General features: G+C 40.4%; 2 protein-coding genes across 9 annotated transcripts in view; both read right to left on the bottom strand.

Annotated features, from left to right (window-relative positions):
- Window positions 1-13,425, bottom strand: part of SUPT16H (SPT16 homolog, facilitates chromatin remodeling subunit) — a 37,852-nt gene extending 24,427 nt beyond the window's left edge. Inside the window, exons 1-2 of the mRNA XM_004421275.3 lie at window positions 13,181-13,425; window positions 82-174 (exon numbers count right to left, since the gene is read on the bottom strand). Coding sequence (XP_004421332.1) covers window positions 82-174; window positions 13,181-13,246 — 159 coding nt within the window. The 5' untranslated portion in view covers window positions 13,247-13,425. The remainder of the gene's footprint in view (window positions 1-81; window positions 175-13,180) is intronic.
- A 1,099-nt stretch (window positions 13,426-14,524) lies between these two features.
- CHD8 (chromodomain helicase DNA binding protein 8) overlaps window positions 14,525-16,569 on the bottom strand; it is a 58,290-nt gene continuing 56,245 nt past the window's right edge. For all 8 annotated transcript variants that reach the window (XM_014780512.2, XM_014780515.2, XM_004421274.3 and 5 more), the window contains one exon: window positions 14,525-15,499. In XM_014780512.2, coding sequence (XP_014635998.1) covers window positions 14,936-15,499 — 564 coding nt within the window. In that variant the 3' untranslated portion in view covers window positions 14,525-14,935. The remainder of the gene's footprint in view (window positions 15,500-16,569) is intronic.

The raw sequence follows: 16,569 nt of genomic DNA, 5'->3' as shown, positions 1-16,569 counted from the left end.
TGGCTAGTGGCTACCATATTGAACAGTGCAATACATGACTCAATGATTCTCAGGGCTAAAAAACTGCTGGAAACCTCTCACCTGTAAGGCAGTTGATTTGGCATAAACAATTTCTTCATCAACCCCCACTGATACAACAATAGCATCAACATTGGCATACTCATCTTCTCCTTTCTGAAAAGTAAAGAGTAGGTAATTTGGTCATTTTCTTTTTACACTAGCAAAATAGGAATACAGACTTCAGTATTTATTCAGGATATATATAATTTTTTCCTAATAGAAATTCCAAGTTTAAGGTATATGTTTGCTTGGCAACCTCACAGCCATTAGTTATTCTACTTTTCAAATAGCTTTATTGAGATAGAATTCACATAAAATACAATTTACCCATTTAAAGTGCACAGTTCAATGGTTTTCACTATATTCAGAGTTAAGCAACTGTGTCGCCACAATCTAATTTTAGAACATTTTCATCTCCCACAACAGAAACCCACAGTAATCATTATCCATCTAACACCCAGCCCTAGGCAACCACTAATCTAATTTGTCTCTATAGATTTGTCTATCCTGGACATTTCATATAAATGGAATCATAGAATATGTGGTCTTTGTGTCTGGTTTCTTTCACTTAACATGCTTTCAAGGTTCATTCATATTGTAGCACGCATCAATATTTCATTCCTTTTTATGGCTGAATAATATTCCATTGTATGGATATACCATATTTTATCCATTCATCAATTGTTGGACATTTGGGTTGTTTCCATTTTTTTGGCTATTATGAATAACGCTGCTATGAACATTCATGTAAGTTTTTGTGTGGACATATTTCTCTCGAGTATATACCTGGGTGAGGAATTGCTGGTTATATGGTAACTCTATGTTTAACTTTTTGAGGAACCACCAGACTGTCTTCCAAAGTGACTGCACCATTTTATATTCTGAGCAGCAATGTATGAGGGTTCCAATTTCTCCACGTGCTGACCAATACTTGTTGTTATCTGTCTTTTTTATACCATCCAACTGGTGTGAAGTAGTATCTCACTTTAGTTTTGAATTGCATTTCCCTGATGGCTAATGATGCTGAGCCTCTTTTCACGTGATTACTGACCATTGTATACCTTTTTTGGAGAAGTTCCTACTCAGATTCTTTGCCCATTATGTAACTGGGTTACTGCTTTATTATTAAGTTGTAAGAGTTCGTTTTATATTCTAGATGTAAGTCTCTTCTCAGATATGATTTGCAAACTTTTCTCCTATTTGGTGGTTTGTCTTTTTACTTTCTTAATGGTGTCCTTCGAAGCACAAGAGTTTTTAATTCTGAAGAAGTCCAAATTACTTCCTTGTACTTTTTTTTTTTTGTGAGGAAGATCGGCCCTGAGCTAACATCTGCCAATCCTTCTCATTTTTTTGCTGAGGAAGACTGGCCCTGGGCTAACATACACACCCATCTTCCTCCACTTTACATGAGATGCCGCCACAGCATGGCTCTACAAGCAGTGCGTCGGTGTGCGCCTGGGATCCAAACCAGCGAACCCCGGGCTGCTGCAGTGGAGCGCATGCACTTAACCACTTGTGCCACAGGGCCAGCCCCACTTCCTTGTACTTTTGATGTCTTATTAAGGTGGCTTTGCCTAACCCAGGGACATGAAGATTTACCTATACTTTCCTCTATAACATTTTTATGGTTTTAGCTCTCCTATTTAGATCTATGCTTCATTTTGAGTTAATTTTTATGGATGGTGTGAGGAAGGGGCCTAACTTCATTCTTTTGCATATGGATATCAAGTTGTTCCAGGACCATGTGTTGAAGAGACTACTACTCTTTCCCCATTGAAATGTCTTGGCATCATTGTGAAAAACCAAATGATGTAAATGTGAAGGTTTATTTCTGGATTCTCAATTCTATTCCATTGATCTACATGTCTATCCTTATACTAGTATCACATTGTTTTGATTATTACAACTTTTTAGTAAGTTTTGAAATTGAGGCCTGGCCCCGTGGCTTAGTGGTTAAGTGCGCACGCTCTGCTGCTGGCGACCCGGGTTCGGATCCCGGGCGCGCACCAACGCGCCGCTTCTCCTGCCATGCTGAGGCCGAGTCCCACATACAGCAACTAGAAGGATGTGCAACTATGACATACAACTATCTACTGGTGCTTTGGGGGAAAAAATAAATAAATAAAATTAAAAATAAAAAAACAAAAAAGAATAGAAAAAATTGTTAACTAAAAAAAAAAAAAGAAATTGAGAAGTGTTAAGTCCTCCAACCATTAGCTACTCTTGAACAGCTCTGTAAGACCAAGAGACTGGTAATTGTGGGCTATGAGGTCAAATCTCTGACTTCCTCTATTAAGTCAAGAAAAACATCTCCATAAGACTGTTCCACATTTTAAGACTTCTGGTTGCCGGTAAGAATCCAAATATAGCGATTGAGAGTTTTGTTAAATTTCTCTACCACAATAAAATATATAACCCAAAGAAGTTACTACACAGAAACATGCATTCCCCCATTGATTTTCAATGAGAAAATGTCTTCCTTCAGATTGCTCAAGTTTTATCATTAGTTCTCACTGATGATGCAAAAGGGATGATAGTTAAAACTGCTAATGTCTTAGCATGAATCAAGGCAGTGGCACCAAACTAGTTCTTTGCTACTACATACTCATGGAAAGAAAGGTAAAAAAAAAAAGCCAAGTTCACTAAAGAATGTCCTCAATGTAGTAAAAATGATTAGTATTATGAAATCCCAACCCTTGAGAATGTCTTTTTAATATTCTGTGTAAAGAAATGGGAGGTACACACAAAGCACTTCTGTGTGCACACTGCAGTATGACGGGTGTCTCAAGGAAAAGTATTTGTACAATTATTTGAATAACAAGTTGAATTAGCCATTTAAACAGATTTGGGTATCTGGTATACATTTTCTCGAAAATGAATGAACCAAGCCTGTCATTCCAAGAAAAATGAATGACATATGTGTTATCAATGATAAAATTTGAGTTTTCAAGCAAAAATTAAAATTCTGAAAAAACTTGTACCCACCACCGTGAACTTCACAGCTTCCCTACTTACTCAAAACTTTTCTGAGATCAGTGGTGATATTTACATGATTCTTTGATATCATATAATGAAATGTGTACATTAAGAAAATCTGCATAACTGAGGGAACAGCGTTTTCCAAATAAGCAATGTGTGATGTTACAAAGTCATCCATGGGTAAAGGATCAAAGGTGCAAGACAGAACAATAGCTTGAGTATGAATTCATTGTTGGGGCCAGCCCTGTGGCCTAGTGGTTAAGTTCAGTGCACTCTGCTTCGGCAGCCTGGGTTTGGTTCCTGGACATGGACCTACACTACTCGGCAGCAGCCATGCTGTGGCAGCGACCCACATACAAAATAGAGGAAGACTGGCATAGATGTTAGCTCATGGAGAATCTTCCTCAGCAAAAAAAAAAAAAAAGAAAAAAAAAGTTCTTTGTTGTGGTTTCAGATTCCACATTACAACTACCTTTTAAGAGATTACCACTTCTAGAGGTTTAGTGTAGTAACAAAGAATATCCATAATTATCTGAAAAGGTTATTAAAATATCCTCCTTTTTCCAGTTTCATGCATGTATGAGGCCAGATTTTCTTTATATACTTGATACCACCTATACAAAGAAAGGCTCTTTGGGGTCCTGAATAATTTAAGAATATAAAGGGGTCCTGGTATCAAAGAATTTGAGAAGCACTGTGCTATATAATTCCTATCACATATAGTAACACTAACTTTGGCATCAGATAGTCTCTCCTCCCCAAATTTTTGCTATCTACACTCCAATTCTTCAGTAAACATGGGATTTTGTGGCATTAATATTACTAGAACCTTGGCAACCCCCCCAAATGAGCAAGAGGCACTCCCCTATATTTAATGCTTATGTGTTATGGACACGGACAATATTTTTTTTCCCTAAACATTTGTCTAGAAAAAATACCACTGAACCTAACCAAAAAGTCCCTTTTAGTATTTTTTGATACTTGAAATCTTGGTTGAGTCAAAATTTTTCAGCAAAGAAAAAGGTATCAATATGTACAAAAATTCAATACATAGTAACACGTTTTTAAAAAGTATATGAAGAGTATAATCATGCAACTTAATCATTAATAATATGGGAAAATCATCCAAAGGAATCTCAATATAACTTAAAATAAGGACAGAAGAAAAAAGACCCACATGTTCAGCTCTTTTGTGAAGACTGGCGAAATAAATCCATCAAATCTCAAGAATTTCCATTCATAAAATGCCTAGTTTTCCACTGTCAATCAAAAACATGAGATGATGAACCCTAATTTCTTCTGGAACCCAGGTGCTCTGACCATTCCATAGAATATTTTTAATTGATTCTTTACAAAAACTGGTGGACTCTAACACCAGAAGAAGTAAATAATAGCAGAATTTAAGATATCTAAAGGTAAATTTACAGAAAATTTTCTTAAAATGTGATTCAATGAAAAGGATTACAATAAAATCAAATTATTTTGACAGCAAAATCTGGGATGCTATTTTGTATTTTCAAACCTTATGAGGAGTATAAATGCCTTATATAGATTACATCTGAAAATAGTCTGAAACTGTGGGAGGTTTTTAATAATCTTTTTTTTTTTAAATTTTATTTATTTATTTTTCCCCCAAAGCCCCAGTAGATAGTTGTATGTCATAGCTGCACATCCTTCTAGTTGCTGTATGTGGGACACGGCCTCAGCATGGCCGGAGAAGCGGTGCGTCGGTGCGTGCCCGGGATCCGAACCTGGGCCGCCAGTAGCAGAGTGCGCGCACTTAACCGCTAAGCCAGGGGGCCAGCCCTAATAATCTGCTTGTAAAATTCACATGGTAAGTTACCCAAAGTAACATTATAGTAAAGTTATATATAATACTGAAATATTTTCAGATTAAATTCCAGAGTATGTCTAGAATTTGTTTGAAAATACTGGAGTGGAAGGGGGCTGGTTTAAAAAAAAAAAAAAAGCCTCAAAGTTAGTAGCCCTCGCCGCAGGACCAGTCCTATAGCCAGCTGGGGCTCGACTCTGTGCTGCTTAAGTGGCCCCAGATTCCTACTTGATCTCTTCTGCTTGGGCTGGCCTTCAGGACTCAGACTTGAGCCCTTGTCAAACCTGGACTTGCAATTCAAGTGCTCCCCTTTCTAGATGAACCATCTTGCAGCAGTGACCCCTGGTGTGCCCTGACTCTCAACATTCACTAAACCCTTTCTGTCTCCAAATTCTGCCTCCTTCCAGGCTTCTGGTCCACCTGACACCGAAGTCTTGCTGAAACAGGTGTTTTAGATGGGAGTAATACATGCCTTGCATTTATTATCTGTAATCCTCACAATAAAACTTTAGGTGCAGTATGCATTATCATATTCAAAACCCCAAATCAAGACCTAGCACACTCAGAACTCCCACACAAATATATAGGCAGTCCTCACACTAATGACGATTTAGGCTTTAAAAAAATGTGCTGAAAGTCTAATTAAAATACACATATTAAGTTTAAAATACATATTTTTCATTAGGACACAATTATTATAGAATAACAGGCAAAGTTATACTTTTTCTACCATCTCTATCTCTTTTAGGTAACAAATCAGATGAGAGAATAATTTCATTAGGGTCCTAAAGATAAAGAATCATTTGATAAACTTTTCAGGTAAGATGTTAGTATTGGTGACTTAAATTTACTACAAATTTCTTTCAGCAACTGCAAGGTAATAGGTATGAAAGTAATAGGTATCAAAGTCTGCCTTCTATATTTAGAGAGACAGTATGTCTACTGGGTAAGGGCTCACTGAAGCCAGACCGCCTGGGTGTGAATCCTTGACCCCACCACTTAACTGTGACCGAACCTCTCTGTGCTCCAGTATCCTCAGTCTTCACATCTGTAAGTGTTGCTGTGAGAATTAAATGAGCTAATGTGTATCAATTACTAAGAATAGTGCCTAGCTCATAGTAACTACTATGTCTGCCATCATTATTACTAAAGACTAAAATGGCTGTTTGTTAAAAATTTACCAGGTGTATCACACCACTACTGTTACTGATGTCAAAGATTAGCTGGTGATTACATAATCAGTACAGGATATGTAGAGTAGAACAGACTTTCTGAAAGTGTACAATTCATACAGGAGATGATTTTAGGTAATCTCAGATATGGCTTTAAATATTCAATCACAGAGCAAAAAAGTTATATACTTTTCAACTCTCTTTTAATGCACTTGATTACATCAAGATTATATCTGCTTAATGCTAGTCCTTACCACCTGCTACAATTGAACAACGCAGCTGTGCTTATATTAACTTCATTTTTTAACAGTACTTTTTATTTTTGGAAAGTGACACAATTTTCCATTTATAGCGATGTAAAGTATCTTTTCTGAATATGTAGGTTTAAGGAGTTCAACAGTTTTTTGAGAGATGAAAAGAAGAGAGTGGGAAATGACTAAGCAGAGCTGGGGTGCTTGACAAGCATTCTCGCTGGGAAGATATTGATGATAAGTGTGCATATCTCGTAAAGCCCCAATGGGCTCAGAACTCAGGAGGCACCAAGTAACAGGGAAGGGGAATGGGGTGTATTGTACACGAATGAGTTCAGGGCTGAGAACAGGTCTGGATGGCGAGCTTAAGAGCTGGACCCACAGTCTTCAGAAGCCCTGAGACAACTCCTAATCCCTCTACAAAAAGACTTGATTTATTATCTGGAGAAACAGGCTAAGAAAATAAGATGGGCTCTAGACTCAGACAGTAGGCCCAGCAGAAGGCAAGTATTAAATGTTGGGGATTAATGGAAGTCTGTACTCTGGATGACAATAATGGGGAGTAAATGCCCCAAAGACAAGAACTGGAGGATTGTTCTTTGCGCGTCCTCACTGAATTCAGAGAAAACACTTCAGATACTGACATTAGGGGGTCCTCCATGGAATATGCCAGCTGATTCACTCCATAGTAACCCTTACTAGTTGAGAGGTCCCGTCCATGCAGAGCTTCCAACCAGTTTCTTATTACCTTATTCTTAATACAGATGGATACCCAACCCTCATTTTGATTTTTGTGAAGTCTCCAATATGTAAGAGAGAAAGCAAAAAACCCAGAGGAAACAGACAAGGCAGGGGACAGAAAAGAAAAAAAAACTCTGTAAGAGAAATAAATATAGTACATCCATGAAAGAAGAAAAGAACAGAGGATAAGAAAGGACTCTTAGAAATTAAACACAGCTAAAATTAAAAAAAAAAAATTCAATAGAAAGTGGGAAAATAAAATTAAGAAACAGTATCTGCAAGTAGAAGACAAAGAAATATGAAATGAAATTGAAAGATAAACAAATTTAAGGCAAGAAGTCTAAATCTTACCGAATAGGAATTTCAGGGGGGAAAAAAAACATCACTGAAGAAATGGAGGGGAGAAAATAATCAAAGAATGCAAGATTCCAGCACCAGAGGATGTGAGTCTTGAGATTAAAAGAGCCCCTCACTTCTCAACTCAATGCAAGAAGGAAAAAAAAAAAAGACTCATACCAAGGCAGTGAAATTTCAAACCACAAGGAATAAAGAGATGATTCTAAACGTTTTACAGAGAACAACAGCCCATAGATATTGGAACAGGAAATAGAATCATACCAGCCTTCTCAAATGTAATATTGCAAGCTTGAACACTGACAGACAATAGCTTCAAAATTCTGAGAACTCTGAGAGCTTTTCAACCTCAAATTTTATACCCATTGAACTGTATTATTAACCAAAAGTGAAGATAGAATAAAACTTTTAAGACACACAAGAGCTCAAGAAATATATATTCTCCATATCCTTTCTTAAGAGGCTCTTAGAGAAAATGCTCTAATAAAACAAAGAAATAAATTAAAACATGGGCTCTAGGATACTATATGGGATTGAACACTGCAAAGTTCCAAGATTCAATAGGCCTGGAGATCACCCTATACAGACAGAGCAGGATAATGTTAGGTTGGTTGGGTGGTGGTGGTGGTAGTGTTTAAAAGACAGAGAATTAATAAAATATCTGACAAATGTGAGAATTTTAGAATAGAAGATTGATGAGATTATGACAGACCTGCAGGAAAAAATTTAGGCTAAGGACATTAAAAAAAGGAGAAAAACCGAGGCAATCATTAACGCCAGGAAAAATGAAAAATTGTAGAGAAAAGGAAAGGTAACTACATTATTTTACTTCACCCAGTAGTAAAAATATTTACAGGAGCATAACAATGTAAACTGACTACTGATTTTACTAAAAATTGTGAAAACTTATCAAGAGGGGTAGATGTGCGATAAAGCAAGTATAATAAAATAATTGTATAATCTAGGTGGTGGGTACACGGGTGTTCACGGTAAAATTCTTTCACCTTTCTATGTGTTTGAAAATTTTCATAACAATGTGTCAGGAATAAATTTTAAAATATTAGGAGGTAGGGAAGTTGGGATGAGTGTGATGGCATAAAAAAAGTTAAATTTCAACCCTAACCTACCAAAACAAGCTAATATCTAAAATTGACAAATCAAGAAATAGATATTATTTCAAAATATGAAAGAAACAAAAGAACTGAGAGTGAGTGCTTCTGGGACAGGTGACTGTTTTGTTTTAAGGCTCTTAGGACTATTTGGTTTTTTAAAACCTATGTATGAATTACTTGAGTAAAAATAATTTTAAAGTGCAAGGTAAATAATATAGATGGCAAGGAATTGGCAAAAATTGTGAAGGTAGTATCTGAATGATAAAAGTTGGGGAAATACTGCAGCAGAGGAACTATCTTCCTTTGAACCAAATGGGTATTGTACCAAAAGGGGAAACATTTTTGAAGTCGCTTGTTATAGCTAGGATTATCCATATAATTTATCATCCAAACCAAGACTATTCTGAGAATAAAAGGGTATGCCATGAATAATTACATAGGGACAACAGGTGAACAGTTCCAAGAAAGGAAGGACTTAATAGTCACCCAAAGTATCACCCTTGACAGAAATCTCTGCAAACCAAATGTCCAGACATTTACTTCCATCTAGCTCTCCTCTTTATTCGAGACCAAAGCATTATTTAAACCTGTCTCTAACTCATTCCAGAGATAAAGGAGTCATAAAAGAACTGAGACGGGTGAACGCAACCCATTATCTTGCTCAAAGTAGTATGGGAATTGCCTATATTTTAAAGAACCTTCCTAAGTCACAGAAGGTAGCTGCCTAATCTTGGAGAGCAACCCAAAGCAAGAAACTTGACCATGACAAAAAATCAGCAAAGAGCCAGAAAGCAGCATCAAGAGAAGCACTGACACTATAGCTTATTAGTTTCCTCCAAAGACACAAACTTTCTTTTTGGGGGTGGCTGACGGGTGGTGTAGAGCCATAGGAATGAATGCATTGGATGAGCATTCCTTTTGAAAATAGCTGCTCTTCTGACACTTTACAGAATTCCTTTGGGATAAAAGGCAGATGACTGAGGTCAAGGTTCACTCACAGCAGGATGTCCTAGTAAGTAGGTCTCAAATGAGTTATAGATGTGCCTAGACATCGTGTCCCTCAGCTCTCAAAGCAGCCGGGACCCTGGAATGGTGGGTAACCTCCCCCCCCCCCCCGTACTCTGTGCAGTACTAATCATATTACTTGGTTAAAAATAATCACAATCATGAAAAGGCTGGGAAGCCCTGAATAAGGACCCAGTAAGTATAAGAGAACAGAGGAGAAGCCCACAGCCCACTCTTATGACCTACCACTACCACCTGGGGTTTTCTACTACAGAAATAGACAGGTGCTGCAAACCCTTTCTGCATGTAGCAGTCCTAATTTAAAAAATAAGAGGCAGGACTGGACTAGACTCAAACATCCAAGAAGAGTTATAAAACAGTAATAAGTTCTAGTCACTATGGAGGTCTCCTGTTTGAATTTTGACTGAGCTCGTCTTCTTATCTCTAAAATGACACTACTTGCTCAGGTATAAGGTTTAATGTTTTAGAAATTTCTACTCAAAACAGTTAAAAGTATGGATGCAACTATTTTTAGGACTAAGTTATGAAAATTATAATTAAGAAATAATCTTATTTGCAATAGCCTCACAATAGGTACCTAACCCAAACTCAACTTGCAGACAGGTGAGATGAGGAGCCACATTAGCTCCTACTCTGATCAACAAAAAAAAGGTTAGTAGCTTTTTAGTTGTCTACAACTTTGTAATTAAAGAGAGTTGGAGTGGGGCTGGCCTGGTGGCTTAGCGGTTGGGTGCGCGTGCTCCACTGCTGGCGGCCCGGGTTCAGATCCCGGGCGCGCACCGACGCACCGCTTGTCCAGCCATGCTGAGGCCGCGTCCCACATCCAGCAACTAGAAGGATGTGCAACTATAACATACATCTATCTACGGAGGCTTTGGAGGAAAAAACGGAGGAGGATTGGCAATAGATGTTAGCTCAGAGTCAGTCTTCCTCAGCAAAAAGAGGAGGATTAGCATGGATGTTAGCTCAGGGCTGATCTTCCTCAGAAAAAAAAAAAAAGAGAGAGAGAGTTGGAGTGATCACAAGTAACCACACAGTTCTGAAAGGCTTATGCTTAAGGGAATCTGAAACTAAAAAGTGGGTGTGGAGCCCTAACTAATTTTTTTTTTTTTTTTGGTGAGGAAGATTGGCCCTGGGCTAACATCCGCACCCATCTTCCTCTATTTATATGGGACGCCACCACAGCATGGCTTGATAAGCAGTGCGTAGGTCCGAGCCCGGGAGGCAAACCTGCGAACCCCGGGCCACTGAAGTGGAGCACATGAATCTAACCACTATACTACCCGGCCAGCCCCCCAAACTAATTTTTTAGTTAATTTTTGTCATAACAGAGGTTTCTTTGAAAATGGGAGCTGACAACACGAGGCTTAGGGTTTGTATAGCTAACATCAAGTTATTCTCTTATTTCAATGCCAGTTTTCTTATTTAAAAAGGCAAAAGTGTAAAAGAAAAATGTATAGCATGCACCTATATATTTCACTATCTTTCTGCCACAGCTAGGAGGATAAGCAACCAGAACTTACCCTAAAAAACTATGATCTTTGCTTAAGCAGATCGAGAATGTACTGTAACCTGGAAAGACTGTGCCTATAGAAAGAAATTCTACAGGTGGGTTCTGGGCAAAGTTATTAAAATTTACAATTATAAAAAAGCAGAAAGTTTATTCAAATAAAATTTTCATAATAATTAGGCACAAATTTTGCTGAGTACATTTTTATACTAACTAGGCTCATAACCTTATAACCCCAGTGTCTTATCAACATGTAACATCCCCCCTTCAAATGATGTCATTAAGTGAAATAGGAGGGCCAAGATATATTTTAATGATTTTTGAGAAACAAAAAATGGAGGCCAATGACAACTTAATGGATTTACAGATTGTCATTTGATATTAAGGTTGCCAATCTGTCTTTTGACCTCAAGCTTTTCCTAGTTTCACATTTTGCATTTATCAATCATGTAGGGGAACTTTGAGCTCTAAATTAATCTTAGGTCTCCTGAATGATCTAGAGAGGATTAAGAATAATCTGATAGAGTTTATCACTGGGACTAGAAACAACTTCCACATCAAAGGTGTATAATTTGGGGGTCTATGGTTGGAAGAGAGGGCTTTTGATTATTACCAGCACACAAGTATTTACTTATTTATTTTTTTGTGTGTGAGGAACATCAGCCCTGAGCTAACATCCATGCCAATCCTCCTCTTTTTGCTGAGGAAGACTGGCCCTGGGCTAAGTCCGTGCCCATCTTCCTCCACTGTATATGGGACGCCGCCACAGCATGGCCTGACAAGCGGTGCATCCATGCCCGCCTGGGATCCGAACTCCAGCCACCAGCAGCAGAGCACACACTTAACTGCTACACCACGGGGCCGGCCCAGTATTTACTACCCAGAAAATATCGGGGCTTTCAGAAAGTTTTTCTAACATGGATCATGTTCAAATTTAAAAATGTGATGGTGAGAGAAGCTGTAAAAACATTTGGTGGAAATTAACCAATAAAAAATTTTAAAAATAAAATTTATGTTCAGCATTTGTCAAGCATAGAGCCCTTATTTTTTCTTTTCATAAAATGCAACGGAGAATTCACTTTATTTTCAGTTATCTAATGCATTTATCCTCAAAAGATGAAACATGCACAGGAACCTTTAATATGAATGTCAGGGAAATGACCAATTTTAATTAGCTTGTTTTTTAGTAGAGGATCAATTTGAAAGGCAATTTATAATGCTGAAATCAAAACTGATCATCTTTGTCAGGACGTTTTTCAGGTTTTATAAAGTCACCATTAGTTTTATCTTCCCCGGATGACATAGTTCAGAAGCCAGACTTAAGCTAGACAGCTCGGGCTGCACCACAGGATGCAAACAAATGTTCAAATTGATAAATTACTATCACAAAAATAAATTTTAACTGTGGACCGTTTCTCAAGCAGCAAAACTGCTCAATCTTTAAGACTGGGAACTACAACAGCTCTCTTTCTGAGCACGTGCCCTGGATACTCGACCAAGGAGAAAAACTAAGGAGTTTTTAGGCATCACATCGTTTTTTGTATTACTAATGCCCGCAGGTTTTCAGCGTTAGGTTTTTGTGTTACCCACGGGAGGGCCTAGAACATGAGGCGGTTGTGCGTGAGCAGTATTTCTTTTTTTAACTCCAGCAAAAGCCCCGCAAACGATAAACGCGAAGAGCCCTATTCACATCCTCCTAGCCCCTCCATCCGTCCTTTATGAAGAGGGTTGTAATTCTGGCGGGACCTGGGACGGAATACTGTGGTTTTGGAAGGACAGAGTGAGTGCGTGGGTGTGTGTGAACACTGCAGGAGGAGGCAGCAAGACGTGATCACGGAGTGGGAGGGGAGGATGATCCCTCTTCTAGGGCGGGAAGCGACTACGAGAAGTGGCTGTTATGCATGACGGGGGCCAGCGCCAGGGGAAGATGGTGGTGGCCGCAGGGCAGGGTGATTTCGGGGGATTCCCTCTTACGGGGTAGCGCGCGGGGCCGCCTGTGGTGAATGATCCTGGAGCAACGAAAGGGGCGCAACACGGAACCCGGGAATTCCCGACGGAAAGGGAAAAAAGGGCGCCGAGAAAGAGGGGTTATTATGGGATGGCAGAGGGGGGCTCCCTAGGGAAAATTACGGGATCTGTCTCACCCGCCAATTGCTGTACAGTCTCTTCACTCTCCGGTAATAAGCGTCTTTGTCCAGAGTCACAGCCATAGCCACAGACGTCGCTCCTCCTCGGGTTCCGAGAATCACGCGAGGTCCCGGCTCCGCCACCCACTCTCGGCCCCGGAATCCCGCACTCTCCCAGTGACCCGGAAGTATCGACTTCAAAGATGCCCTTTCCGCTTCCGGGTCCCGAAAGCGATTGAGAATTTTTTTTTTTTTCCTTCAATGCTCTCTCCGGAGGTTAGGAGGAGGAAAGGAAGAAAACGCGTGGGGAAATCAACAAAATGTGCAACGCAAAAAGAGTCTAGGTTTTCGCGGGGTTTTCTTGTCAACTTAGCAACAGCGGCATGCGAATCGACGTCATCACGTGACGCCCTGCCTCCGCCCTTAATCTCTGCCCTGCGGCGGTTTACAGGAGCTCCGACCTTTTGCCGAGGCGGCGGCGGCGGTGGCTGGGCGATGCGAAGGAGGCGGGAGGCAGGACGTGCTGGCCCCGCCTCACACGGGCTGCCGCGCGCGGGTGTGATGGCCCCACCCATCGGCAAAGGAAGGGGAAGCGGAAAGAGCGGGATCTGGCGTGGGCTGGGAGTGGGAAGACTACAGCGTAACTTGGTACGCTCCCCTCTTAGAAATGGTGGGGAAGCAAAAGCCTCTGCTGCTCCGGGGCTAGAAGGATTCCTGGTGCCAGGACGCTGGCTCAGGGGCTCCGCGCGGACACAGAGAACTCATACCAGGGAGAGGGAGCCCACCCTCCCGATAAACTACGACCCAAGCTATGGGGGAAGGACTTAGCCTTAGAAAGGGAAATAAAATGCCCAGGCTTCATCTGAGCGCTGGGATGGTGGGGGAAGGGTGCTGGGAAACAAACGATTCGAGGAGCTTCACACAATGTAGTTCCCCGGGCCCAAGTCTTGACAGTGTCCTTCCAGTCAGCCAGTCCCCTTGCCGCGGTTCATGAAGTGACACCATTCCTACGGCTTCTCGAGAGCACCGTTATTTCAGTTAATTGGAAACAAAACGTAGGTGGTCCTTGACGAAATTGTTCCTTCTGTCTCTTCTAAGAACTTGGAGTATGAATCTGGAACAACCTTTATCCTACTATCTAGCTTAAATTATTTCCTTGCCTTTAGCAAGCTGGACAGCCTACATTCATGTATATTATATCCTTTAATGGAGTACAAATGATTTGTTTCCCCTATATCCAAGGTAACTTTGCATGAACAATAATGAACTTCAGGAAAGTGGTGTTGAAATTACCCATCATGAACATCAACTCTTAATATTTATATTGGGTTTGAGCAAATATAGAACAAGGGAAGAGTGGAAAAGGATTAACTTAAATTTATTAATGCCAAGGGGAAGGAAGGTAACAGTTCCTGACCCTCCAGCTGTATCCACAGTTCGGCCAGGAACAGGCTCTGCCAGAGGCTAGGGCCAGCGCTACATAGTCTGTGGTTAATGGAGGTGTCTAGGGAGGGGTGAGCGCATCAGCTGCTCTAGTCTCCTTTCCTTCCCCAGAAATGAGGAAGTGGTCATGTATTATTTTAGGAGATCCCCTGCCCACCCAATCCTCTCAAATTTGGAAGTAATCAGGTATAAGTTTTCTTTTTCCTTTTCACCTCCTGGAGTCCTGGGTTTCCCCACATCTCCCCTGCCCCTCCCACTTTTCCATAGTCCAAGGGCCAGAGTAAATGAAAATACAGCAGCCACCCAAGCAATGGGGACCATGTTGGGGCTTCAGTCATCAGCATCTTCACTGGAGTCTGAGTTGGCTGGCATCATAGGATCATCAATGAGTGAGAAGTCCCTTTCTGAGCTATCATAGCCCTGAGATAAATCATCATCATCATCTTCATCCTCATCGTCCTCGTCCTCCTCAGGTTGCAGTGGTGGCAACCTCAAGGCCATACCAGAGGTGGTAGTGGCTGGTGAAGAAGGGTAGCCAGTGGCTCTCAGGCCTGGATGGTGATGATGGTGATGGTGGGGGTGGGGGTGGTGGTGGTGGTGATGAAGCATGGTGCTGGAGTCTACATGAGGGGATGATGCTGCACCACCCATCACAAACGGCACAAAAGACAAAGATGCAGAAGTGGCACTGCTGTGACCCACAGATGACACGGACTGCAGGCCACTACTGCTGTGTTGGAAGGTATGCAGAGATAGGGACCCAGTGCCTCCACCCTGCATCAGGGCCATCATCTTAGAAAGGTCTGGTCGCATCCTACGGGCCCGCTTCTTGCTGCTGTCTGGTGCAATAGGCCCTGGCAAAACCCGGTTGAAGACAGTTTCAGCATGGTGACCCTGAAAGGAAGGAATAAAACACAGTAAAAAGAAAGAAAGGGAAAAAATGAAACAGAAGTCAATAGAGTCCTAGCTTGCAAATGCTTTTTCACTGAATCTGTTTTCAGGAGGGGCAAAACAAGTATAGTCAGATGAGGCTTGATGGTGATGAGGACGATGAAATGCTGGACATGGTTGGTTGAAGCATTATGATGCTGAGGCTAAGATCAAGGATTTGATACTGATAACTCAGGTGAACCAGAGTTTTGCTTTTTTCCTTGACTACATTGTACCTTTACTCCAGCCAACCATTTCACAAATGCTTACCTTTGTTAATAAGGGGCTGAGTAAGACAGTGAATAAATCAGTACTCGCACAGTATACTTGACTGACGGCAAGTTGTTCACATGACCTTACCACATGAAGTGCAGCACAACTATACTGACATTTACAATACTATCATTATTATCACATCAGAGTGGGATAAACTCAAGACAGGTCAGATTAAAACTTCTGGATGTCTAGAACACCAAAAAGATTGTGGGCAGATCCCCACCAAATAAGTTTTTTTTCACGTTGATAAAAAACTTACATATCTGCTGAATTTTAAATTGCTTCTTCTAGATATTCTGACTGTAAATTTTGGTTAAGTTCACTGAAGCTGGAACTTATTACTTTTAGTGCCTCTGCTTTGCTAGACCTAAGAATAATACTGGGTAAACTAGCATTAAACTCAGACAATTGGTATCTGTATCTCTGGACTCTATTTCTCAATCTAAGCCTAACACCTGACATGGGAATATACCTTTCTGACTTGGGAAAAATAAACATCTCTATACTCTATTTGTATAGACTTTCAAAATATAACTGTAATAGCACCTAAACTCCTGCAGGTCTCAGTAATAATGCAGTGCTAGATACACCATCAATTCTGCATTAAGAATTCTGTACCAGGCGCATTATGATTTTCTGTGATTTCCTATGATCTCTTCTTTCTTAGAGTTATCAACTAACTATAAAGAAGTAGAAAAGTACTTGAGGTAAAAATAGGTAATACTAGAGGAAAAGCCTTTTTTACAGGCCTCTCTAAT

Source organism: Ceratotherium simum, chromosome 3, assembly GCF_057802395.1.
Source record: "Ceratotherium simum simum isolate JZ-2026a chromosome 3, ASM5780239v1, whole genome shotgun sequence".
In the NCBI taxonomy this organism is placed as follows: Eukaryota; Metazoa; Chordata; class Mammalia; order Perissodactyla; family Rhinocerotidae; genus Ceratotherium; species Ceratotherium simum.
This window is presented reverse-complemented; position numbering and strand designations above follow the sequence as displayed.